Source organism: Lepidothrix coronata, unplaced genomic scaffold, assembly GCF_001604755.1.
Source record: "Lepidothrix coronata isolate B3197 unplaced genomic scaffold, Lepidothrix_coronata-1.0 Scaffold97, whole genome shotgun sequence".
Classification (NCBI taxonomy): Eukaryota; Metazoa; Chordata; class Aves; order Passeriformes; family Pipridae; genus Lepidothrix; species Lepidothrix coronata.
The window spans coordinates 80,931-106,190 of NW_016690277.1; the positions used below are offsets into that span (position 1 = coordinate 80,931).

The following is a 25,260-nucleotide window of genomic DNA, read 5'->3' on the forward strand; positions in this document are numbered from 1 at the left end:
AAAATACTCACCCCAAAAACCCCCCCCCCCCCCCCAACCATAAAACACAAGGAAAATCTAACACAAAACGTTTTATGTGATTTGTAACAAATTTATCTTGGATACTAGTAAGAAAGCCTCCACTAAGAGATCATTTGCCCACATACAACTGAGCAGAGTTATTACCACAACACTGATGTTTGTGTTCAAACTGTTTAACTCAGATTAATCTCCCCTGTCTAAAGGACAGGGAAAAGTCCTTCCTGTCATGCAGGGATGACAAGTAGTGTCCATAAACTGCGTTGTGGAAGGAGCTGAGTAGTGACTCTGGTGACTGCAACGTGTGGCAATAATAGGATGCTATCATTTTCTAGTGCTGCACAGCATCACAGTTGGTCTTCCATGCATCCTGCAATACTGTTTGTACATTTGTAGAATAGCAGGTTAGGAGTGTTCGTGGGAGGGTCATCCCTATAACTCAGGCTGCTTATTTAAAAAAAATATATATCAGCTGTTGGACCAATGAGCTGTTGAGAAATACAGCGGTGAATGTGGTCTGCTTGGCTAGAAAAATGTTACCATGCTATCGCTGCAGAGCTTCAAGCATGGCCCCCGTGCCTTTCCTGGCAGAATGTACAGTGAGAGCCAGCTTTTTAACCATGTACACTTGTCTTCCTGGCTGCAAGGAAAATGAACCTGAAGAATGTAAAGGAGGTTCTTTGCTACCAGTTGGCTGGTTGGATAAACATAATCAAGTTCCAAAATGGTGCCTGGGAGTTCTTCTGAGGAGTGGGAGGCATGCACATGAAAGGGCTGTGCCACTTTAAAACCCAGGGTGTCTGTCTCCAGAAGAAATGCAGGCAGAAATTTTAACCACTTTTAGATTTGTTCAGGCTGTGGATAAACTGTTTTATATCGGGTTGTGTGGACTTCACATGTGCATGCCAACAGCTTCAGTGAGCCTTTCAGCATGGCAAATGCCCAGTCACACTTGCCCTCAGGTGAGTGCTGGACTCTGGCCATCAAAGCCATGGGGTTCCATCCTCACTCTCTCTCCCTCCCACACACCACAAAAGCGCTGCCATCAGGATTTAAAACACCTTTAAAAGACCTTTAAAACTCCAGTGTTAAGAGTGCTGTATGATGTACAGCTGCTGTGCAGAGCTGGAGCCCTGTGGAGGGGCCATATCGCAGTGGATGGGACCAAAACTGGGAAAAAACTTGGCAGCAAGCTGTGTTTAAGGTGGGGAGTGGAATCAGTCCCAAGAAAGGCATAGTTTGACAGGGACATTCATGCAGCTTTATGTGTAAAATTTCTGTTTTGATTCACAGCTATTTTGTGCTACAAAGATTTTATAAATTATATATAAATGCTGCACAGGTATTTTTATAGTATTAACCTGCATGTGATTCATGGAATAAATGCAAACTGTATTTGGTTCAAATTTTAAAATATATCTATTTTGCAGAGTTTGGTGTTTGTCTGTTCATTTTGTGTCCTCTATTGCTATTTGTAAATGACTGATGTGAGGGGAATGAGTCACATTTTAAAGAGATTCCCAAGTGCAACCATGCATCTCTCTTTCCAAGCTGTCCTGCTTGTGGCCATTTGTCTCCTGTTCAGTCCAGCTGAGAGTTTTGGCTCCTACAGCAAGGTCTTGCTCTTTTTAAAACATAAAAAAAAAAAAAAGACTGCTGATCTACTAATGATTATTTGTTACAATCTTTGCAAATGGAAATGAATGAGTTGCCTGTTATTAGTGATAAGGGATGTTTGGGCAGTGGAATCTTCTTCACCTGCAATATCTACCTCTAATAGACTAAACAGTTAATAGGAAGCGAATTTAAGTTAACATGTGCAGTTATAGTGTGACAACCCATGAACTGAAGAATATTTTGCATTCACTGAGCAGCCCAACAAGGTTTTGTGGCCAAGGATGTGTATTTGAAACCAGGTAGAGCCATGTCCTCCCCTCAGCATTATGCCTTGCCTGGAAGTGGCATGGCCCTGGGCCCCAAGTGCCCACAGCTGATCAGAGTGAGCCCAATTGCTGCAACATCCCTGGGCCGCCTGGGCCAGGCACAGGTTTCAGCTCGGCTCTGTGTTGTATCTGTGCTTGTGGGATGCTCATGGGACCACAGCCATTCCCACAGGGCCAGGCTTGGAGAGGCAAGTCCTCTAACAAGGTAAGAGACTTCACCCTTTCTGTATTCATTAACCAGGTCCTCGTGGCAAACCCATGTGTGTCTTTGCTGTCTGTGGAAATGCTCCCCACCCCTTCATCCCTGCAGCATGTGTGCCTCTGCATTTCCAGTGTGGTGGTAGAAAATGAGTTTTTGTGGTGGTTTTGTTGGTCATGTTCTGTTCTCACAAAGTCACCAGCTGAATCCTCTTGAGTAGGCATGTTCAGATTTTAGAGTAAAACACTGTGTTTGTTGTGAACAGGATAGGAGGCAACTTCCAGAGCATCAGCGTTGGAGCCTGGGCTGTTGAATTCTGTCTGTCCTGGTCCAGTGCTACAGGTATCCATCCTGTGGCTGCCTACAGCTGGAGGGGTGGTGCAAGGCAATCTAAGTTTCCTTCGTTATTCTGTCAAGAGGGATGTAGCAGGCACCTCACCCTTAGCTTAGTCCACTCTGTCCTGCCTTGAGGCTACCTGCTGAAATGCTCACTTTGCAATTCACTTTTTGGTTGTGTGGTGCCAACCCAGCCTTCCTCCTGTCGTGGGGCATCTCTGTGTGACAGCCTTCCAGTGCACAACCAGCTACTCTGCCAGCAGCAAAATGGTATTGGACCTTTTGGCAGGGATTAAAACTCAAAGCAGCAAGCACTGAATTTTCCTGCTTTAATTTTCCAGCAGTAACTTTGTCATGACCCCAGTCTCCTAATCCATCCAAATTTCTATGCAAAATCACCAGCAGGCTTGCGCCTTGCTTTTCTGGATACAGGGGATGTAATTTAGGGGATAGAATACAACGGTCTGAGTTTCAGTTTTGACCCTTCTAATATCTGTGCTACAAGCAGAAGTTAGGAAATGTGAGTACCTCTCTGCACAGGGTGGAAGTGCAGTTCAGTAGTGTATGTATGGGATCTTGCACATTTGCTAAAACCCGTGTAAAGGAAGGCCCTCGCTTGCTGCCAGCCAGCTCCAGCTCCTGCTCCTGCCAGAGCACATCGCTTCCCCTGTCATCTGCTGGGGCTGGCAGTGGGCTGGCAGTGATGGCCAGCCTGCCCACTGTCCCGCTGCCACCCTGCTGCTGCCCTGCTCACCCGGCTGCCCTCGCACCAGGCTCGGTTTCGAGGTCACCGGGCGGTCAGAGGTGTCGCGTGTGAGAGGCCGTGACCCCCCAGCAGCCTCCTGGCAGCGCCCGGTGCTTTTGCTCAGCCTATTCCATACTCACCTGCCAAACCGAGAATGATTTGAATTGCAAGCAAGCACAACGCCAGCACGGAGATGGAAACAGTCCCAAGTGTCACCTTTACATAAACAAACACTCTTGTGCAATAGCGAGGGTGACCTGCGAGCACAGGGGCCTGTGCTGGGAGCTGCAGTCGGGCTGTCTCAGGGTTCTGCTCCTTTGGAAAATCACCTTTACAGCTCCAAAGCACAGCAAGGACAAACCCAGAGGTGCTTGTGTCCAGCAGAATGGAACCTGGCAGCCACCTGGACAGCACCCTAAATCAGCTTTGACCTCTCTGTCACCAGCTCTCCATCCTTTTGTGCTCGTGTTCAGATCCCCAGCGATGACCCAGTACGCACAGGCAGCAGGAGCAGGCCAAAAGTAATCCATAATTTGGGACCAGTAGTGAAAAATCCCACTTCCAACTTTTCTTTAAAAAGAAAATCCAAGTTCAAAAGATGTTTAAAAATTGCTCAGAAGCCACCACCACCAGCAGACATTGCCTTTGCCTGAGACCATGGCTACAGCAAAGGGTAAAAGCAAATTTCAATGCTCACAGTGGCTCGCTCCAGCATGAAGCTGGGTGATAGCTACCTCGAGTTCTGCATACAGCTATGAGCAGGCCGTAAATACCAGATAATTGGTTTGGAGCTGTGAAAGACAAAGCCTTGCAATAAATACACCAGACTTATATGAAGTGCCCCACTCATCAGGAATCATGGTTAATCCTGAGCACAGCACTACAGCAAAGCTTGAATTTCATTGCTACAGCAGCCCCTGCAAGGCTGCTGGTACCACAGTTAGCTGGGGGGTCCAGGGGCTCCAAATGGGTTTTTTAACCTTTATCTTGATTCTCATCCTCCACTTTTAGCAAGTAATGGTACTTACCTGGGACAGTTAGTGTCCCATTTGTGGTGCACTTAGCTGCCAATGCATGGGCAAATGGTTTGAAAAAGAAGTGATCCCTAAAAGCCTCACAACACATGCCACTGCAGCTCAAGCCCTTAGTCCCAGCCTAATCTGGTCTTTAAACTCAAAGGACAGCAAATTCACAGGAGAATTGGGACACCCAAAGAGTCAGAAAATCTTGTGTAGAGAAATATATTTAGTGCATGCAAATATGCCTGCACTCTGCTGCAATGCAAATCTGCCTTATTGTCGTCCTAATCCCCGTGCATGACACACCAATAAACAGGGGGGGTTAATACTTACCATCTGCGTTACAGATTGCTTCCCACACTGCGAGCTTGCTTGGTTACAGTTGTGTAGGCACCACGGAGAGATATATCCTGCAAACGGCAAGCTGGCTAATCCCTTGGGAGATTTAAAATGTGAGCTGCAGTTTTCTCACTCTCCGTGGGCACTGGAGCCAGTCGTGCAACGTATGGCAATAGCTATATTCTCATTTCACGTCTGTCATGCAGAGATAATTAAAATCTACACTTCCATCTGAGGGGAACCGTAGGGTTTCCAGATGAGTAACTGTAGTGCATTTTTCATACTGGATTAGCACTCACACCAAAAAGCCTTGCCTGTTGCCCTCCCACCTGTTAAGATTATCGACGGGGCTGCCATTGAAAAGCCCTCGTGGGTCCAGTGATATGGGTGTGTGCAGGCATGCAGCTCGTAAAACTGTGAGCTTACCTCACCCTCACCATTGCACATCCCTCTGCTCAGTGAGGCAGTCATTGTAACACCCTTCTCCAGCATCTCCCAGATGCCCACTTTTGGACAGTCCCCTCCTGGGATCAGGGGCTATCTGGCTCTCCCAATGGAAAAGAGCCACAGTGTACAGACCTAACATAAAATACTGGCTATTGTTAGCCTGCAACCATTAGCAATGGTTATAATATTGCATAGGAGGGATAGCCAACTTCACAAGCCAGAGAGTAAAGAGCTGCCTCAACATACTGAGCTGACCACCCACTTGGTGACATTCCCGCAGAAAGGCTGGATCGGGCATCGGAGTGCTGGATGGAGCTTCTCATTTTCCCAGAGAGCCGAGGCACAATGCACCAGGCTGCGGCATAACTGCTGCCAGAAAGCCACCTAGAAGGAAAAGCCTGAGCCATGAGAGGTTCTCATGTATTGGCAGGGGCAAAACTTCAAGAGAAGTAATCCTATCCCAAAGCTGCGTGGTCCCCGTGCAGCTGGGGGCCAGAAAGCCACCGGCGGGGTGTGAGTGCAGCGGGCCCACGCTGACTTCTGCAGACAAACATGCCAGCCCCAGAAGGACAAAGGCTTTGATAGTGCTCTGCTCCTCATGCAAAAGACCACGGGCATATGCTCTTAAATGCACTTCCCCAATTTGGTTTGGCGCTTCAAAAATCGCTAGGCTTACATCAACCATGAAAAAATTTAATTCCACCCCCTCTCCTTTCTGAATTTAGAATGATAAAGGATCAACAGTTATGTCTGGAGTAGGGGAGAAGATATTACACACATCTTGCTTACAAAATAGCTCTGGTTTTCATGAAACAAGTTTATTTTCCTCCCCCAGCCATTGATGAGCACATGACAACCGTACAGAATAAAAGCTCAACTCCTTAGTTCTGCTCACATTCACTCAACATTTGCTCTAATCAATTATCTTATTTCATGCAATAAGAAAAGAATGAGATTCCTGTTATGCAGCCATAATCAGTTACAGTATGAAGCTGTGTCTGTGGAACATTTCTGATTTTGAAAACTAATCATGTGCTCTGCCATTACATTTCTCTTGAAAAACACTGGGCTTTGACCCAACTTGTTTCTTCCCCCCTGCCCTTTAAAAACATTGATGGCACAGCCTAGTCTGAGATGCCACATTCTTTCCCTGCAGAAGCCAGCCAGATTGACTGTAAGGAACACATTTACTCAGGGACACAGGGTCTGTTTTTCTAGTTTATTGGAACATAAAAGCACCAGCCGATGTCCCCCGGGAGGGAGACAAAAGACCAGAGGGTGCTGCATGTGACAGTGGACAGCTGCCGGAGGATAAAAGTCATGTCTTCACACGAAGGGCTCAATATTGATCTCCAGGGCAGAGCATGGCATGGTGAGCTCAAACTTGGTGATAACATCAGGGTGTAGAACTCCAAGTTTCCCAATGCTTTGACCTTTGGCAAAGACCTCAGCACAGCGACCAGGAAAGAAAGCAGAGCCTGTAAAGAAAGCGAGAGAAAAATCAATGTTTCTTTGGGCCAGAGAAGTCAATAGGCATTTAATGTGCAGAACAAAGCTCTCAGTATTAAACTGTTCTCTGTGCTGAGATGCTGAGAAGGGGTTCTCACTTTCTTGCATTAACAGTTGTTATGATTGATAGAGAATGAGAAAACACTAAGTTAAAAATAAAATGTGAAGCCCAAAGCGTGGGCATTTTTCACACTCCAGTTGTTTTGACTAAGTTGCTCCTGCAATAGAAATTAGCACAGTTAAGTCGAGTCAGAGGGCTACTGAAATAAGGAACTTTTGCAGCCTTTAGGCTATTTAACACCTGAATGTTTCCCACCTTAGTCTGTTTAAGGAAATAAAGCTTGCTGTCATCTAAAGGGTAAGTAGGCATGTCATCCTTGATTATATGTCATATAATTAGAAACAACCTACATTCCTCATCTGGAGAAGAGCTTTTAGGCAGTTTCCTATACACTGTAAAACTGTGAAACAATGAACAACTCCAAGGAAGTCAAAGATCACCTTCCTCTTACCTCAGCCCAAGTCCCAGGTTTTCAATGTTAGTTGGAAGTTTAAAAAAAATAGTAGTTGAATTTGCCGTGAAGAACTTGGAGGAGCTGTGCAGACTTTTTCATGGAAAGCCTTCCCATATGGGAACTTCTCTCTGCGTGGTGCCTATACCAGCAATGTGTTCACGCTTGTCTAGAGCAGCTACACTTGCATTTTTGGTCTGAGCTGAGAGGCATTTTCACCTGATAGCCCTTCAAAAGACAAACCCAAACCAAACCAGCAAGTTGCTCCTTCTGAAACGACCTCTTCCAGAACAAGTGTATGGAAGCAAGGCACAGGGTGTGGGATATCCAGTGAGTAGTGCTGCAGCTGATGCTGTGATCTCAGAGGAGGAAAGGAGAGAGGATGAAACAAGGCCACTGCATCCTACAGATTCTCCTCAGAAAGCTGCCTCCACCATGTTTTTAATGCTGCTGCTCTTGCAGAGAGGAAGGGCTCTTTACTAGATTTCCACTCAGAAGTTAAACAAGTCAGCAGGGTCAGCACTGGGGACCAGTCAGCTTCCCTGCCCTCACCCTGTGCTCTGCACCTTTAGCTAAAATCCAACAAAGCATCTTCTACCAGAAGGAGACAGTTATTGGGGGTGTGTGGGGTTGCATCAGTGGGGATGCTGTACATGCTTCTGTGCCACTGTGAAGACAAGAGCTGAGGAGCTGCTCCCACTCCTGCTCCCTGTCCTTCAGCATCCTCTACCTCCCGAAAAAAGATCACAAGAATTTCCTAACAGCAACTTACTTACTCTCTGGTTGTTCCAAATACTGCTTAAGGTTCAGGATAAGCCCGGGACACTCTACTATGTGAACAAGGAGATAATTAAAAGGCAATAAAGGTCCAAATGAATCTCAAACCTCAGGAACATTTTCGTGACACTCTGATCACTAGTGATCAAGTCTAGAGATATATTCTCCGTTAGCTCTCCAATGGAAATAATTCATTTAAGAAGTATCTCCTGTGAGGTTTGTAGTTGTAACCTGCAGCTACAAGAACAGCAATTAGGTCTTTTTCTTGCCCAAGCTGCTGCAAGAGCAAATTAACTTAAATATCTTACATCAGTTTTGGCTACCTTGTGAAATCTGATGGCAGTAGCAAATGACCACAGTAACGTTACTTAAAATTATTCATCTTTTAAATGATCCAATTCCAGTCTTAGCTACAAGCACATACCTACTACTTACACTGGACATACAACAGTGAAATTATCTCACCCTGGCTGTTACTGGCACATGACTCCAGCCAAACAGACACTTGAACTGCCAAACTGCACTATTCAAAACAAGTGTTAAAATAAAACTTGATGAAATAAATTTAGAAAAGAGACAAATGACACACATACAGATCACTCTGCAGATTGTGGGTGAAAACACAACCTAAAAATAAAGTCCCCTTTTAGTCAGTAGTAAAGGCTTTCCTATTTGTGAATAAAGCCAGTATTGTCCCAAAGATGTGAGCAGCATACAGTGACATTCTTTTAGAAACTGGACTGTAAGAGTAAACTGGTACAAGAGTAAGAACCAAGCACAGGTTAATAAGGTTGGCATGGTACCCCACTATAAAAAAGGAAAAAAGATCTCTGACAGTATGGTCAGTTAAAAAGCTATGAGTCTGACTTGTCTGTTCTTCTGAGGTGCCTTGTCTGTAGTCTTGGGAAAGTTATTTTATCTTCTTGCACATCTAGACCCAACTATATCATGAGACTTAACTGTTTTTAAATTTATAGACATCTGATGGGGTCTAAAATAATACTGCACTCAGTCAATCTGTCAAGGGCAGTTTCCCAGATCTGTGGCACTTCCCATTGTGTGAAACACTGTTAAGTTTTCAGGCACAAGAAATGCTTTGCTACCCAGGCATCACCAGTTGTTGGTCTCCCAGTCAGAAGTCAGGCAGAAGCTGAACAAATGGTGGGGGGACTTGAAGACTTATCAACCCTCATATCCACCATTACTGACCTTCCCTAGAAGGTTAACTTCAGGAGAAGTTGCCTTGCATTTAACTAAATAACATGCATTTGTGATAAATTTTGAAACCTGAAAGCAATTCGTGCCATTGCATCAAAAACTTATGAAATGGCTTAGTGATTATGGCATAAAGTGAAGACTATGTTAGCTGGAATCTCAACACTGATAAAATTTATCCCTTCTCCCCATGAGCTTACAGCACAGCTCCGTGGCACAAGGGACCTGAATCACTACTGCCAGAAGGAGGTGGTGACTGGCTCCACACCTGGAGGGGGGAGGAGTGTGGGACAAGCTGTTGATTGGGCTGAAGGCCTTTGCTGTGAAACCAAACATTCAGTGTGCTCCAAACATGGTGCTCCAGGCTACAGGTTAGACATTCAGCAGTATTTTTCCATCTCATGCAGCAACTTATGCTGGACCATGATGTTACTTTTCTTTGCACTTCTTGCAGTGAAGAGGGAAACAGATAGTTAATATGAAGGGGGAACATTTTGGTCCCCAAAGTGCAGGCAATAGGACCTTCAAACTACCTTTCCATTTCTGTTAAAGCTAACCCTGAAATGCTGGTTACTTTACAGGGCAGTCACCATTGTGCCTGATGCTTTGCAGACATGGCAGTTGCAGGGCATAATTCTGTGACTGGAAAAGATCAGACAATAAGCAAATAAAAATGAAAGAACCTGTTAAAAGCTTTAGAGCCCCCATCTGTCCAGCTAACACTTGGCTCTTGCACCAAAGAAACATGAGCTGAGGAACAGGTTTACAGAGAGTTTATGAACTCTGTTTAATAATGGAACTATTATTATGATAATTGGCTGCACTACAGAATGCTTCAAAGTATATTCCTGCCTGCCAAAAGGGCCTCCAGACTGCATCCCACATGGGGGATCTAAAGCCTTCCTCATCTTAGGAACTCTTCCTTTGACCACACAGGTGGAGAGAGAAGGAGGTTGTCTCAGGCACTGGACTGGGTAATGTTGGTTGCCAAGGCACCGGAATTGGGAGCAAATGTAAATTTCAGATTAAAAAATTGAGACAGTGAAAGGGAAGCACATAAAGAAGGAAAAAATCTCAGAAGAAACAGGAAAAACCTGAGCAAAAAGCGGGGGGGGAAAGGAACAAGCATTTTGCAGCTGGGGGGGGAGGGCTTTGATTGAGGGACCAACCACTACCACAAAAGGAGACCTGAGCTAGAGGAACCTTGCTGTGCTGAGGACAGGCTGCAGGAGGGCTTGAGCAACCAATGGAGCAGGGCAGCAAACTTGAGGGTACATCAAAATAACCAGGAAACAAAGGTAAGGACGTTTTTTATCCTAATTTGTGTGTTTCTTGTGTTATCAAGTAAATAGCAATGGTGGTTTGTACTAGACAGTGTTATGTGACTTCAACTTCTGAAGTAAACTAAAAACTTCATAGAGTGAGAGTCCAGGCTGTGTGAAAGATAGGTGCTGATGCTACTTGCACATATGGGGAGTCCATAAAAAAATGCACAGTGTTACCTTGTTTGAATAAATCACACCATAAGGTGAAGCCCAGTGCTCTAAGGCTTCAATAAAGCATTGATGCCAAAAGGAGCCTTCCCAGAATCATTAGCAGCTGTGACCTGCAGCTTTTGAGCAGGAGTTCATCATAGAGTTTGTCTTATCTGTCTAGGCAGTGCCATCAAGAACAGTATGGTTGTGAAGAGTATGGTCTTCCTGAAAGAAGCTTTCATTAGTCAGGCAGCCACTAAAGCACACCTGGAGGCCCCACTCTTGGTAGGTGTGCAAGGAAGGCACTGTGTTTGCTGCTAGTGCAGTCATACTGAAAGGCTGCTCTTGTAGGTCTGTCTGGTTGTTTGTGGAGAGTCAAAATTAATTTAAAAATTGTAGTTTATTATACCTTCTGTTTTAAGGATAACAGATTTGTCATTCTTGGTATGTAAATCCTTTCTGCTCTGCACAGTAGTAGTACTTCATAAACTTCACCTTGAAATTTAGTCAGATTGTATTGTCCTTGCTGATTGAGACCTAGACAATGCCAGAGGAAGCCTGAAGGTCTAGCAATGGAAATCCACCTCTTAATATGTCAGGTCTATAATTGGTAGTTAGGAGAAGGGGTGGGGTGAAATACAATATGTGTTCCTAAAGAAGAGATGCCAAAGCCAGCCGTGTCTTATGCTGACATACTACACGCCAGTAAAAGACAAAAGCTACTTCTCATGGCTGCAAGTAAGAATTTAATTTCCAGTGTTCAGTGATGTAGAAATAATACCTTTAATTAAAGCTTCTGTAGCATGTCCTCAAAATCCGTAATTGCCTTTCTGTATTCAGGCAACAGGGCCACTTTGATTGCTCTGGGGTAATTCTTTGGCCAATAATCCAACAGAGCATGTAGTCTTTAGCACATTTTCTGGCTAATTGACCCTCAAAGAGCTCTGAGTTCCCTGCACTCTCTGTTGTCAAACACCTTGCACAGTTTCTTTTCTCTACCTTACTCTCCCTTCCTTTCAAAAAGAAATAGATTAAAGTAGTATTATAGGCCTACAGTTGCACTAAGCCTTCAGACCCACTTGTTTGTTCCTGTAATTTGAAGGAACACTGGAAGCTGAAGCTTAAGGAGGTAACAGAGCAGAGCTCATCTGGCCTCAGTAGTCTTTCATCTTAATTCTCTTCCCCTTCAGTCATCCAGCTGCCCTTTCACTACCTCATCCTGACTCACCTGGTGAAGTATTTTGCCTGTGCTGGACTGGGTGGAATTTAGTTTTGTGAGGTTAGATGTTGGTTTTAGGATCAGGTTCTTCACACTTTCGACCAGTTCTTTCTTTTGGCAGATAATACAAATCAAATGCAGAGTCAGAGGACACTATCAGACTGGGCAGTGTTTTAAAAGGCACCTTTTCTTGCCCATGCACACAGTGCAGCCAAGCTCCCAGAACCTTATGCAAAACAGCAACCTCAAAATCATATCTCTTTGTGGGATAATTTACCTTCAGCTAATTTTTTAAAATCACAGACATCTCAAATCTGGCATGATTTTTGGAACACATTGAGACCAATTGTTCTTTTAAGTTGCACACTGTCTGCAGTTCCTCCCCCTTATATTCTCATGCCCAGAAAAAACACACTTTGGGAACAGTGGAATATTTATTACTTTAGTCCCTTGGTTTGTAAATCCTGACTACAGCTGTGCCACAACAACTGCCACTCCCCAGATCACACCTAACTGTAATGACACATCAGGAAATTCAAATTAGTACAATCAAATTTCAGGTATGTGCCTTAATTCTCCCCCTCGGGAAAATAATTAACACCTGACAAAAATGACAGAAGAAATATCTTTATGATGGGAATGAATATGTCCTTGTCTAAAGAACATTTTTCATTCTGACAACCTCCTTTTTCAAAAGCCTCCTCATACAGGGCATAACAGAAGAGGGTAAAGTGACAGTCAGTTATTTACCTGGACTTGTACACTGGATATCCAAAAATAGAGCTGAATATTAGAGTCCTTGTGCAGACAATGAGACTAGGGAACATGGAGAATCATCCACAAATCTGCAGTGGTCAGTCAATTAATCATCCTCTCGTATTACAACTAAGTCAATGGCTGTGTTTTTATTAATTTGTATCTCAGGGAGGATGTGAGAAAAATTAACTCTTCTATCTCATACTACAACCCTATAAGCCTGACTTATTTTTCATTATTGCTCTAGAAACAGAGGGTGTTTGGTGTTGCTGGATGTCAGGAAGTGGTTCAAGAATGCAATAGGTTTGGAGAACCTCTTTATCTGCCCATGTTATCCTCAGGATTACAGCAGTCTCAGATACTTAAGCTGTATCACTGTGTTCCTGCCTTTCCTAATGGAGAGTAGTATTTGGGTGGATGCTGAGGCTAAAGGAACACAGACATTTTGGGTCACTGATCTGGGTAACAGTGTTTCTCTTATTCAGTGCAGGAGTCCCAGTGTGGTTGTTTAAATACTGCGTACAGAAAAACTACAGCAGGAAACCTAGAAAGAAATCTGTCAAATTCCATGTATTTTCCTAGAAATCAGTGTTTGTGTCTAAAGCTCAAAAACTTTGCATTTGTGGGGCAGTTGTGAGAAACAGCAATTCCACACTGGAGTTTAGTTGCACTGCAGAGTTACCATTACACAGCTAATCTTTGCTTTTAGGCCTGTTTTATCTGCTTTATCCAGATTTATCTGAAATATTATACCTTGCCTTTTCTAAAAGTCACAAATCTAAGCTGGTATTGTGTCACAGTTATTGTATTGATAAAACTAGGGAATTCCTAATCCCAGATAAAGCTCACTCTTTTTTCTTTCTTCTTTTTAATTTTTTTTTTTAGATGTCTTGCTATTTCACTTGAGTCACAGAACACAAAGCTTTCAGTATTAAAAAACTTAATTTCTTTCTGTTCCATGACTGTTTTTTATCTCTCTTTGCATATCTAAAGGAATAATTCATCCTTGCAAACACCACAGTCTGTCAGAAACTAGGAAACAATAAACCATATTCCTTATGGTAGGGGGTAGAACTTCATGTACTCACAGTAAGGCAGCAGTTTTAGCTTTTAGGCTCTGCTTTCACACAAGCATTAGAGAATAACGAGAACCAGCACTAAGTCAGTCTGCAAGTCTACTTTAGTATGTCATACTTAGTTTGTATGTTGTTTAATCACCTCATGTCTCAGATCGAGCTGCCCTCCCCTCCCTGTGACCTGACATCACTTGCTGAGATAACTAACAGCCACCTGATGTTGGCTTTCACAGCTACCACATTTCATGCCCTTCAGGAAATGACTTGACAAACTAGCATGGAATAATACATAATGAAAAGATGAACTCCAGCAGTCAGTGGAACTGTTAATCACTCAAGTTTTAGCAGCTAGGGTTTCTGTTGCAAACCAAGGCCTTGTGGCTGGAGCACCACGGCTGCTCCACCAGGAACAGAAATGCCTGAACTGGCTGAGTGTGAGCTCGCCCAAGACCAGACCTGGCACAAATACGGCTGTTCTGCTTCAGGTCCCAAACCAGGAGGGTCTGTGCCCAGCACAGGTACTGGGCTCAGCCTGACCTAGCTCAGTATTTCTTTGTTTATCTACTGTTTTCTAACATATAAACCACAAACCACGATAAAGTCAGTTCCTCCACCACGGGCAACAGAAGTCTTTGGAACCTGCATTCAACATTGATCTAAAACTTTGAGCCAATATCTTGCAAATTCTTGTTTAAAATGTAATTGCAGACACTGAAAAAAAAAAAAAAAGGTAAGACTAAATTTGAAGCACTTGCCCCTCTGCTCCCATATCACAGTTGAAAAATCACACCAGACTGGAGAACTGCTTAACTATAAAGCATAAAATTGACATGCTCACATTTGCTAGCATTAATATTAATATGGTAGTGAAAATGAAAGCATATGCACACTCAGTTTGCCTCTAGCTATAGCAGGTGTGCAGGTGAAAATGGAATTGAAGGATCAAACACCCTGACCCTCAGTGCTTAGATCACTGCCCCTGTTCACTGAGAAAGGAGATGTGCTATTGCTGCTATTTCTGCTACTGGCTTGGATGAATCATTTCTTTTCTAGAGAAGGCTTTGCAACATTAAAAATATAGTTTATGATTAAGAAGTAATTTTCTATTTAAAAATGTAAGGAAACAGACAGAAAACATGGAAATGACCTAAATCTACAATTATATAAAGTAAAGCTGTGCCAGACATTTAAAACTCTTGATGCAAGAAATATTTTTATCTGTTAGACTTGTTATGATGTGTGATTAAAAAAGAGAGTTGCCTTTGGGGTGGAAAAAGAAGAATTAAACTCTGAAGAGTTTTATTCCCCCAGTAAGGGAATAGCAGCAGAGTAGAGAATTGTCAGGGAGAAGACACTGACACCTCGAGCTCAAGAAACACAAATGCCAATGATTTAGATAGTTCAGGGAGTTTACAAAAACCAGTAGAAAATGAAAATTCTTAACTGTCATGACAAATGCTATTACTTCTGGAAGCACCCCTAATCTGTCAGAATAAAATGCAATGGGAAGAACACTGTAATCTGTATAGTCCCAGCAAAAAGAGGAAGTTATAAGGTAGCTTGTGTGTCTTTTCAAATTGACTTGACACTTCTCCTTGCAGTATTTTTGCAGTTACTATAGATTTATTCCCTCCCCCCTCCCTTTCCCTACAGGGGGATTATACCACAGGACACAAACTTCTAAATTAGTCAGTTCAAAGGAGTTTTTCTTCTGAAATAATCTTCTGGGTTTGAGAAACAAATACTTTCTTTGTTTTCTAATAGAATTTACTTTATTTCATATGTGGGGTAAAAAAGGGTCTCATAATTTGGTGATGAAAGTTTTAAAAGACAAAGAAGTCTAAGCCTGTCAAACCTTTTATTATCCCATGCTGTGCTAAAATAATGCATTTTCCCCCTCTAACTGATACAACTTTTGGGGATAAGTGCTGTACAAACAGATTATACTTGAAGGGTATCGTGAAGGAACATTCAAAAACTTTTAGAGAGAAGCTGAAATGACCACGGGAATGGAAAAAGCCCTTCTCAAACCCACTTCTGAGAGCCTCTTTTTCATAACAAAAATCAACAGTATAACACAAAGGTAATGAAGTGAGACTTATTTCTAAAATCAAAGTATGAGTTTTGCCACAAACTCTGTGTTGCTTGGCCTACCTGTATCACTTCCAACATCTAGACACCTCTGAGATGTCCAGTGCCAGACTGTGCTGTCAAATTTTGAAAAACCAGGTTTATCTGCAGAAACTCCAGGCACTGGAGACTCCCGCTTTGGCTAAATAAGCAACTCTCCCATTTCATATCTTCCCTGGGTACCTCCTTGGGTATTAAAGCATTTAAAACCAAAACTGAGGCATTAGCACCAGAGTGGGAAGATACTAGATAAAACAGAAATAAGCTTGGCCTAAATATGTAGTGATTTAGTTCCTATAAATCTGAAGACCTGTATTACAGAAAGAAGACAAAGAGCAGAGACAACAGACAATTTAAAGGGACACCAAGTGAGCACCCACACCCAATTGCCTTTATTAGACAATTTAATCTTGAGTTCTTCATGTAACTAAGCTCCCTTGATGCTACAGAAAAAACTGCTCAGGTAAAAAGGATAAAAAATCAATTAGAAACTCATTAGATCACAAAGTAGTGGCCAACACTGGAAAAGCCACAAGAACTAGTGACAAACATCCAAATTTGCAAGATGCCTTACAATTAAGCCATTTGGATGATCAGTGCTAGAACTCCTGAAACCCCTTGCAGAATTATGGTAATACATTTAAATGTATTAAAAGCAGTGTCAGATTGGGAAAAAAAAAAAAAAGAAGAAAAAAAAAAGAAAAAAGGTACCTGTCCTTACTTGTGTTGTTAATTCATGAAGCTGACTGTGAGACCAGGAGGGAACTAAACAGAGAAACAGGAGTGGAAGACCAGGAGATCTTCACAAACAATTTATTTGACAAATGAGTACTACCAGTTTCACAACCAAAAAACAGGAATATCTTTATATATTCATATTTAGTGCTGAAGTGAATGTGGTCAAAAATCAGAAAAGTTACTTACAGACAAAAATAAGAGAAATAAATTGCACTGCATAAAATGTGACTAATAACAGTGTTTGAAGTTCATCAAGGAACTGAAAAAATTAGGAAAGATTAATGACTGGCTGCAATAAAGACTGTATTAGAAAGATTTTTAAGAGTACTGGAAACAAATTGTAGATACAGCGTTTTCATTTGCTAACAAGACTGGCTTAACTTTTCATGAGATAGAAATGTATTAGGTTTTTAATAAATATTTCTTTTCACCAGGCAGGGGGGAAAGGTATTCTTGAATATGAAAAAAAAAATTAAGAATATGTCTGGTTACATCTACCAGGATTAGGATGTTTCTGAGACACTAGGAGTCTTAGGTGTCAGAATTATGGTACAGTTCTCAAAGCAAATATCCTGCCTGCTGCTGTTAACTTACAGTAACAATACTGGGAATTCGGTAGTACTAGAAAAACATTAATGTAGTGCCAGTATTCCAAGGTGGATGATCCAGATTGATCCTGGGTGACAACAAAATAAATCTTGGGAATTGGCAAATGTGAAATGAAGAGGACTTGAATATATTGAATTACCAGCTGATATGTTTTTGTTGAGAACAGATGTTTTCAAACAAACCTGATTATCTACCAAACTTGTAATCTGAAATACTATAAATACGATTACAAGGACGCAATAGCACCTATAAAGTATCTATTTCTGAATGCCAGTTAAATGAATTAAGAATTGTTTGACATCTCCTAGTATGTCAGAAATGATATCTGGAGGCTTCATAGTAAAATTGGCTTATGTCCTTTAGTTATCTGTAAGTAAATAGACAATTGTTGACATCTGTGAGCAATGCAGTGGCTGCCAAGACAGGCAGCTGAAAAGCCAGGATTGCCATTAAAAGCCATCAAGCTACGATTTCTTAAAATAAACCAGGCATCAATAATGCCAAGTTCAACACGGGCATTAAACATCTGTACAGATTGTAGTCTCCCAGTTTAAACTGATCACTAGAGATAGATGCTGTGGTTCCATTCTATTCACCTAACTTGGAATTAGTCCCAGATTTCCCTCCTCTTGTCTTGTGAATTGAGGTTCACGGTCTAAATCTTCTTTTAAAGTTGTTTATTGTATAATTATTATTATAAAAGCAAATGTTTACTGATGTTCTTAGTTATGGAAGATAACTATTACACCTCTAATTTCACAGCTAAACCTTACTAAATGAGAAGCTATTACTATGATTTACTGTGGAATTAAAATTTTCTACACTTTACCACACCTTTCATTTAATTAAATAAGGGCAGTAAAAAGAAGGGAGTGCAGTTTCTTTTTTTTTTTTTAAGACAATTGTCAGTTACTGAATGAAGCAAGAGTTAGTATACATTTATTATGCACATGTTTATGCTGAACACAAACAGACTGACCTCCCCCAGCTTTGCTAAGCTGATGATTACCCTAAAAGAATGAATGGCATGAACATTTAGTTAAAAAAAAAAAAATTAATAAATCCAAGAGTTAGCTGAGATCCATAAGAATCAATCATGTACAAAAAAGTAGCTCATGTCACAAGCTGACACTATTCAGGGATTGCTTGTTTTCACATGAATGAATGCTACTTCAGTTTTACCATGGAAGGCAGTGGGGGAGACAGTGAAGCAGTATCCATGCATACATATATAGGTTTTTTCTTTATATATAAATTTTTCACTTTTTGTGAACCTGTCAAATTGCTTCTTTTTTATAAAATAGGGATACTGTTTTCCCTTTTAAAACAGTCTGTGCACAATTACATTCCATTTGCAAAGTAGGGAGGTGCTTCAAAGGTACTGTAAAACGAGGGGCTTCTTCCTTAAATAAGGGACAGTCATTCTAAATGTTACATTAAGAGTGAGGATAATTACACCTTAGACTTCACACCACTCCTTTGAAGACTGTGATATATAATCTGCTGTCAGTATTTACTAAGCCCTTCTTTATTCTTCTTAGCCTAAGTAAGACTTTACTATGGACCCAAATCCCATGATTAACAGCACTTCCTGTGATCATTGTCCTGAATTCTGGAAGAAAATAGTCATCTCAGATGGTCATCCAGAAGCACAGGATCACTAAAATGTTGCAGAAAACATACCCATTCCTGAAGAGATTAAAACTTGAAATTAGAAATACCTTCCAATACAATAATCAGAATGCCTCCAGTTTGCAATTCAAGGGAACTGAAACCAATGAAAGTGAACTAAAAATTTAATGATGTTATGAAATTACCTGACAACATATGACCATATTTGTTGTCTTTTTCTACCCATATTTTTATATTTTAAAAAGTTTGATTCTATTTGTTTACTTCCTAATCATACACATTCACACTGATCTTTACATTTTATTAATGGTATGGAACTGGCTAAAATCTCAAAAGTTTTATGCAAAAACTTTTTATTATGGAGCACATACAAATTTGAGGATTGATGCAATGACTGTACTCTTTTCAATCTCTGTTTGATTTGCCTATGCCATAAAACAAAGAGAAAAACCAAAATGCTTTTCTTGGTCAGTAGGATTCACTACCACATCAAAAAGTTAATTCTGTGCATTTTAAAACAATGGGTAGTATTTCAGAATTCTGCCTTTAAAGCTTTAATTTTGTATGTTTAGAGGTAATAAGAAAAAAAACCAAAAGGTTTCATTAGTAGCTTTTAAGAAGCTGAGTGCCAAATGTATGTTGAAATCCTTGAATTCAATCACTCAAAACCCTCTCTTCCTTAAGGCTGCTCTAAACAGCTCTTCTCCATTTATCACCTAGCTCAGATTACACGAAACCCTAGTGCAAAGGCCAGGGGAACATCACAATTTCACCCATATTTTCTAGCATCTGTACTTTTTTCACAGGTGTTGCTACGAAGGCAAAAAGACTCTGACCTTAAGGTCAAATCACAGGGCACTTAGGTGTTGGTGGAACAGAAGGAGCTTAAATAACCATGATTTGCACATATGGAGCAAACAGGACTACAGTACAGGCATTTCATTTTTCAAAGTGAATTTGGGAAAGTGACAAACATGTCCCCAATACATCTCTGTCTATTCTCAGTTGTTCCCCAAATCTTTGTTCGTGAAGCCTAGCCATGATTCTCAGTTGTTCGTTCAGAGCAATATTTTATTCCCTGTAATGTTTTTCAATAATCACTGGAACTATTTTAATCAGTTACACAAGGAATAAAAACAACTGGACTAAAACCCTACTTTTAGACTCTCTTGCTCACTAGTCTCAAGTTTTGCTTAAAATTACATACAGAGAAAGTACCTCTAAATCTCTCTAAATCAGAGAATAAACCAGTCACAGGATAAACCCATTTCTCACTGTATAAATTTTAAATTTGGCACAGGCAATAAAAAAGCAGGCTCCATAGAGATGCATCTAAAAATCCCTGCCATGTGTAATGTCCTGATTTAAAACCTCTGAAGTAACTTGCAGTGTTCTCATGAATTATTTCAGTATCCTGCAGTCTCTTTAAGATGTTACAGGATATCTTTTTTTTTTCATTCAGCAATTGACCTTACTCTATCATCTGCTGACATTTTCACTCTGGCACATGCTCAATTGACAGACTGTGAAGCAAGTTTAAAAGAACCCAAAAATAATCAACAAACGAACAACAAAAAGCCCCAAACAAAATTCCCCAACTACTTTGACTTCCAACCATCTCTGCAGTGAAGGTCTTTGAAGATCAGTTGGTGCAGTGACACTGCATTTGCTATGGCATTGGAGTATCAGCCCATCTGCATTGTTACCAAGGTTAAATTCCAATGTAAGGAGAACTGCAAGGAATCTATGTGCCATCCCACGAGAGTTTCTGAATCACTGATGAAACAGAAAGTAGTAGACACTTTTTTCTGGCTATAGCCAACAGCCACAAACTGCTTGTAATATATTGCACATGACAAGGCATAATCCACCCTTTACACTAAATGCATTGTGGAGTAATGTCATGAGAATGCAGGGATTTTGAATGAGCATTACAAATCTCACAGCATCAGGAATACTGAGCAGCACTAATATCTAGAAATAACTTCTTCCCTGTGTTAGGATTATTTTTGAGATCTTTTTCCTGTTTCTTGCAGCCAGCTGAAATGTTACAATACAGAATATAAAACCACTTGCAAATATTTTTCAGTATTAAAGCAAACTCTTGATATGTCTATTCAAAAAGCAGCTACAGAAGAGTTTTAATAGGCGTACAGCAGTTTGGTTTAACTTCAATGACAGCTGAGTACCCAGCTCCCAGAGGCTCTTCTAACTCCCCACTACCACACCCCCTTTCCAAATATGAAGCTTTGCTATTACCCATTCTGTGCTTGGTAGAATTAGAATAAGAAGTATAATTGTATTAAACATTCCTGTGGTCAACCTGGGAATCCTATTAGCAATATTCTACTAAACCCTTTGAGAGTCTGTCTAAATAATACTGAGCAAAACAGTACTTTCTTAAAAAAAAAAGGAGAGGGAAGATGCGTCAGTAGATATGAGAGAAGTGTGCACTGAAGTGCCAGAAGACTGCTTAGCTGAAGTGTGATGTTTGGCTTCTTGGCAGCACACTGCAGAACAGGGATATATCTGACAATTCTCCATTAGAGGTCTGTGAACAGGCCAGCTCGGTCAGGACGTCAGGGACCCTGTGCCTCTGCTCCAGGAAGTGCAGAATGGAGGCACTTCTGCAAGCTGAGTCAGGGTCTCCTATCTCTGGACACCAGTGTGAATCAGTGTGAACCAGGAAGAATCATAGTTGCCATCCCTGCAGTCTTGCTTTTCTATTTTGTATTTTCTATGCTGTTATTTTAGGCAGCAGAATAGATGAGTGCTGGTGCTTGCTCTCTTCCATCAACCTATGCTCTCTCAATGAAGTAATCAGGTCAACCTGCTTGCTTTCTCTCTTACATGCACAGGCACATACACAGAGGAGATTCTGCACTTAAGGATGTTATTTTTAATTCATATGCAGCTCACCCTGTATGGAGAAGGAAGAGGGCTGTTATAAAACTGTCTAAGCAGCAGGGTCAGTCTCAAAGACTGAATAAAAGATATATAAGGCATGTACCTTCACATGAACGTATAAATAAAACGTACCTATAGGAAAAAAAGCTATGGGTAAAGCTCTAAACTAAAAGATAAGGTGTAAGAAGTTGTCTTTTCCAGCCTCTGTTATCCAAGGAGCATACAGTGGGTGTCTGGCATATTCATCAGTTCAGTGAATTCCTACATACCCTTGCCATCAGCAGATTAATTCATTATAAACAGTCCAGGATGCTCATGGCATTTGCTTTACTACAAGTCTCCTTAAAAGGCTGTCAACTCACAAACTACATAAAACTACTCAGAATAGCTCACAAAAAGACAGCAATCCCATCTTACAATCAGTGAATGCCATTAATGCCTTTTCACTATCATTTCATCATGCCTCAAAATGACAGCATATATAATGATATTAATCTTCAGTGTCTACTGCTGAGAACAACCAAAAATTCACCTCAGATTGCAGAGGAACATTTGAGCTCCAGAACAACCTCTGCTATACACTTTAGTTCTGTCTTCCTTACCTTCAGTTGCCTTGATTGTGTAGCCATTCTCTTCATTTGGTGGTACTTCCAGAACCTGCATGATCCTGTCCAGCAAACCATGGATAATCTCAAAGCCCGGGCTTTTGTTGTAGTAAATGGCACATAAATGTCTGTAGTTTCTTGCACCGACATCTGAAGGAGGAGGAAACAATTACTCTATCTGGGAACTTTATCACACTTTCAACCTTGCCTTTTGCATCAGTTTTCTTCTGCTGTACTGTGAGGCACTTGTGGCTGAAAGGAGAAATAAATATGTAAAATGGCTTCTCTGACACACTTGTCATGTAATCTGAGGAAATAATGGTATTTCTTTAACCCACTGGACTCTCACAGTCAGAAATGTAAAGAAAGATTTAAAGTACCCTATTCCTTGGGCAGGAAAGAGGGTTGTTACATAGGAGTATCTTCTGTGCAGTGACAGGTACCAAGCATATAGTTAAGTGTTAAAGAAATTTAAAATGGACTAGCCAAAATGCAAATACTCAGTAAGCATAGAGAAACCTGTGATGCTGGGGGGAAAGCTAAATATTTAGAGAACTCGGCTGCAGAACAACTACCACTACAAAAAAAACCAGTCCACAACCTGACATGAGTAATAACATTAGTGTGATCTGTGAAAAGATCTAAATTCACAGAGGGTTTCAAATCACAACTGATGGGTTTTGTGATCATCTTGGATATCCCTGAAACCAAGTGATTATGAAAATTGTGCTACACTGCACAAACTCAAGACAGACAGTGACTGACACAAGTATCTGTCGCTTTTGACAATTCCTTAAGCAAAAACCCTGCCCTATTCCTTCTTACATTATTGATTTCAGCAAAATAGGTCTCCCTTTTTTTAAATTTTCAAAATTAGTATGTGGTAGTATGTTATACTTGTACCTTGAGGCTACTTCATTGCACTACACACTCTTTAGGACTACTGTGGTCTACTTTTGAGGGGGTTTCAGCATTTTCATTAAAGTCAAGAGGAACCAAACCCAAAGCAAGAAACAAGAAAAGGACTGGGTTCTTCAGGCAGCATAGAGTGAAGTAGTGAAACTTCTCTGCAACAGGATTTTGTGGGTGCCAGGAGCTTACACAGCTCTGAGGAGGCAGATGAAGTTCATAGCAGATAAATCTACTACTTCTTAGCACAAAGAACCGTGTTATGTTGGGAAGTCCCTGAGCTACTTGTGGCCAGACAACAGGGAGCTCTCTGAAAGAATTATTTCTGTGTACTTGCTCTCATGCTTCTCCCCTGACAAGCACTTTTAGCAGGAGTTACAGGCAGGGCACTGGGCTAAATGAGCTTTGGTCTGACTCCCCATAGCCAATCTTCGTGCATGACACAGGGTGAGCTGAAATAGCAGCAGAAACTTTCACACTCATGAGTATTTCCTGAACTGTTATTATCTACCACATAAGAAATTAGAGAGTAAATGAAATTTACACTTTGTTTATTTGCTCCAACTAAACATTTAGTAACAAAAAATCTGTCAGAAACTAAACAGGAAAACATTTAACAAATGACTAGAAATACAGGTTAAAAAGTACAGGAAAACACAGGAGCAGAGCCTCCATACAAGATGAAAGCTCAGCCTTTTTGAGCCAGAAGTCATTCAAAGCTTCCAGTGCAGCAACTTTGTAACACAGCTGCAACTTCTCTAATCAGTCACTGAAAGCTGAACCTACTGTGACAGTAAGTCTGTATTTTGTCACTTTGGATATTTCTCCTATCATGATAATAATGTTCAGTGTTAAATAACGCTGGAGAATCCAGTCTTGAAGTTAAAATAGCAATGCAAAAAAGTAAAGGCTACAGAGAAAGTATGAATAAATGCAGCATCTGATTTTTGGCTCTCAGCACACTGGCTGTTCACCCCATAACATGTGTCTCTGTTTCCCAGTTCTACTAAGATACCAATCAGTAATGCAGTCATGGATGGTCGATAATGTTGTATTGAACTACAGAATAGAAAAAAAAGGGTTTTTCCTTCCCTAAGACAGCACATTCTTTGGGCTAGACAGTCAGTAAAATGATTTCCTTTTTTTTCCTGTGAGTCATTAAGCTAGCAGATTTTGTGACAACCATCTGAATTTCAGTTTCATTATGATTAAGATAGTCAATGGTGTCTTTAGATCAGAATTTTTAATTAAAGCATCATAAATAAACATACAGAACATTTTTTATGCCTTATGTTTTCAACTTCGGAAATCTCTGGTAAAGGAAAGGATGCTTTTTTCAAGCACTCAAAAAAGCTGTGTTATAAAACTCACTCCTTCACAGAGTTATATTACAACACAGGAAGTTCTTTACAGGCGATAGGAAGAAAAAAGAAACTATTACGAATTGTAGGCAAAAGCTGGCAGATGTTAGAAATGCTTCAGTTCTTTATAACTCACTTAAGAGATCTCTTGTGTCATGCCATGAGACACTGCTATTTTTCAAATGAGCCTGCCAAGTATGTCAACCTAAATTATAAATACATATATATATATGTATATATTTCTGAGACTTCAAAGCACTTCCTGGGGATGCTGCCGAAAAACAATCTAAAGGATGGGCAGCTGCTCAGGAATATGTGAGCCAAAAGAGTACAGAGGAAGATAAAGCAGTGTTGTGTGCTGTTCACTTCCAAACTAGAGATGCTTCAGAAAAATGACCTGGTGATCTGAAAGGAGACACCTGCTCATTTAAACCTGTCTTTTCACCTTCCAAACTATTTTTTACATACAACTAACACTTCCAGACAGTTTGGAAAAATGCTTCAGAATGTGGCAGCAGCTGTACTCACAAATGATGTAAATTGTGCCAAATGTGTGCTACCATAAGCTTGCCAGATTCTCCAAGATCACTAGTCAGAGGTGATTTTTTAATGGATTAATTTCTTTTGTTGTGGTGAAAGGGTATTCTCTGTCAGGCTTGGTGGTAAAAATGATGATTTATGCCCTGAACTAGTGTAACTGTCCTACCCGAAGAGACTGTCTGGTGTTACAAGTTAACCACACAAATATTGTGCAACATATTCAAAATCAGCACATTTCCTCCTG

General features: G+C 40.9%; 1 protein-coding gene across 1 annotated transcript in view; it reads right to left on the reverse strand.

Annotated features, from left to right (window-relative positions):
- Positions 1 to 5,845: 5,845 nt before the first annotated feature.
- Positions 5,846 to 25,260, reverse strand: part of FARSB (phenylalanyl-tRNA synthetase beta subunit) — a 37,377-nt gene continuing 17,962 nt past the window's right edge. Inside the window, exons 16-17 of the mRNA XM_017822414.1 lie at positions 22,204 to 22,356; positions 5,846 to 6,524 (exon numbers count right to left, since the gene is read on the reverse strand). Coding sequence (XP_017677903.1) covers positions 6,373 to 6,524; positions 22,204 to 22,356 — 305 coding nt within the window. The 3' untranslated portion in view covers positions 5,846 to 6,372. The remainder of the gene's footprint in view (positions 6,525 to 22,203; positions 22,357 to 25,260) is intronic.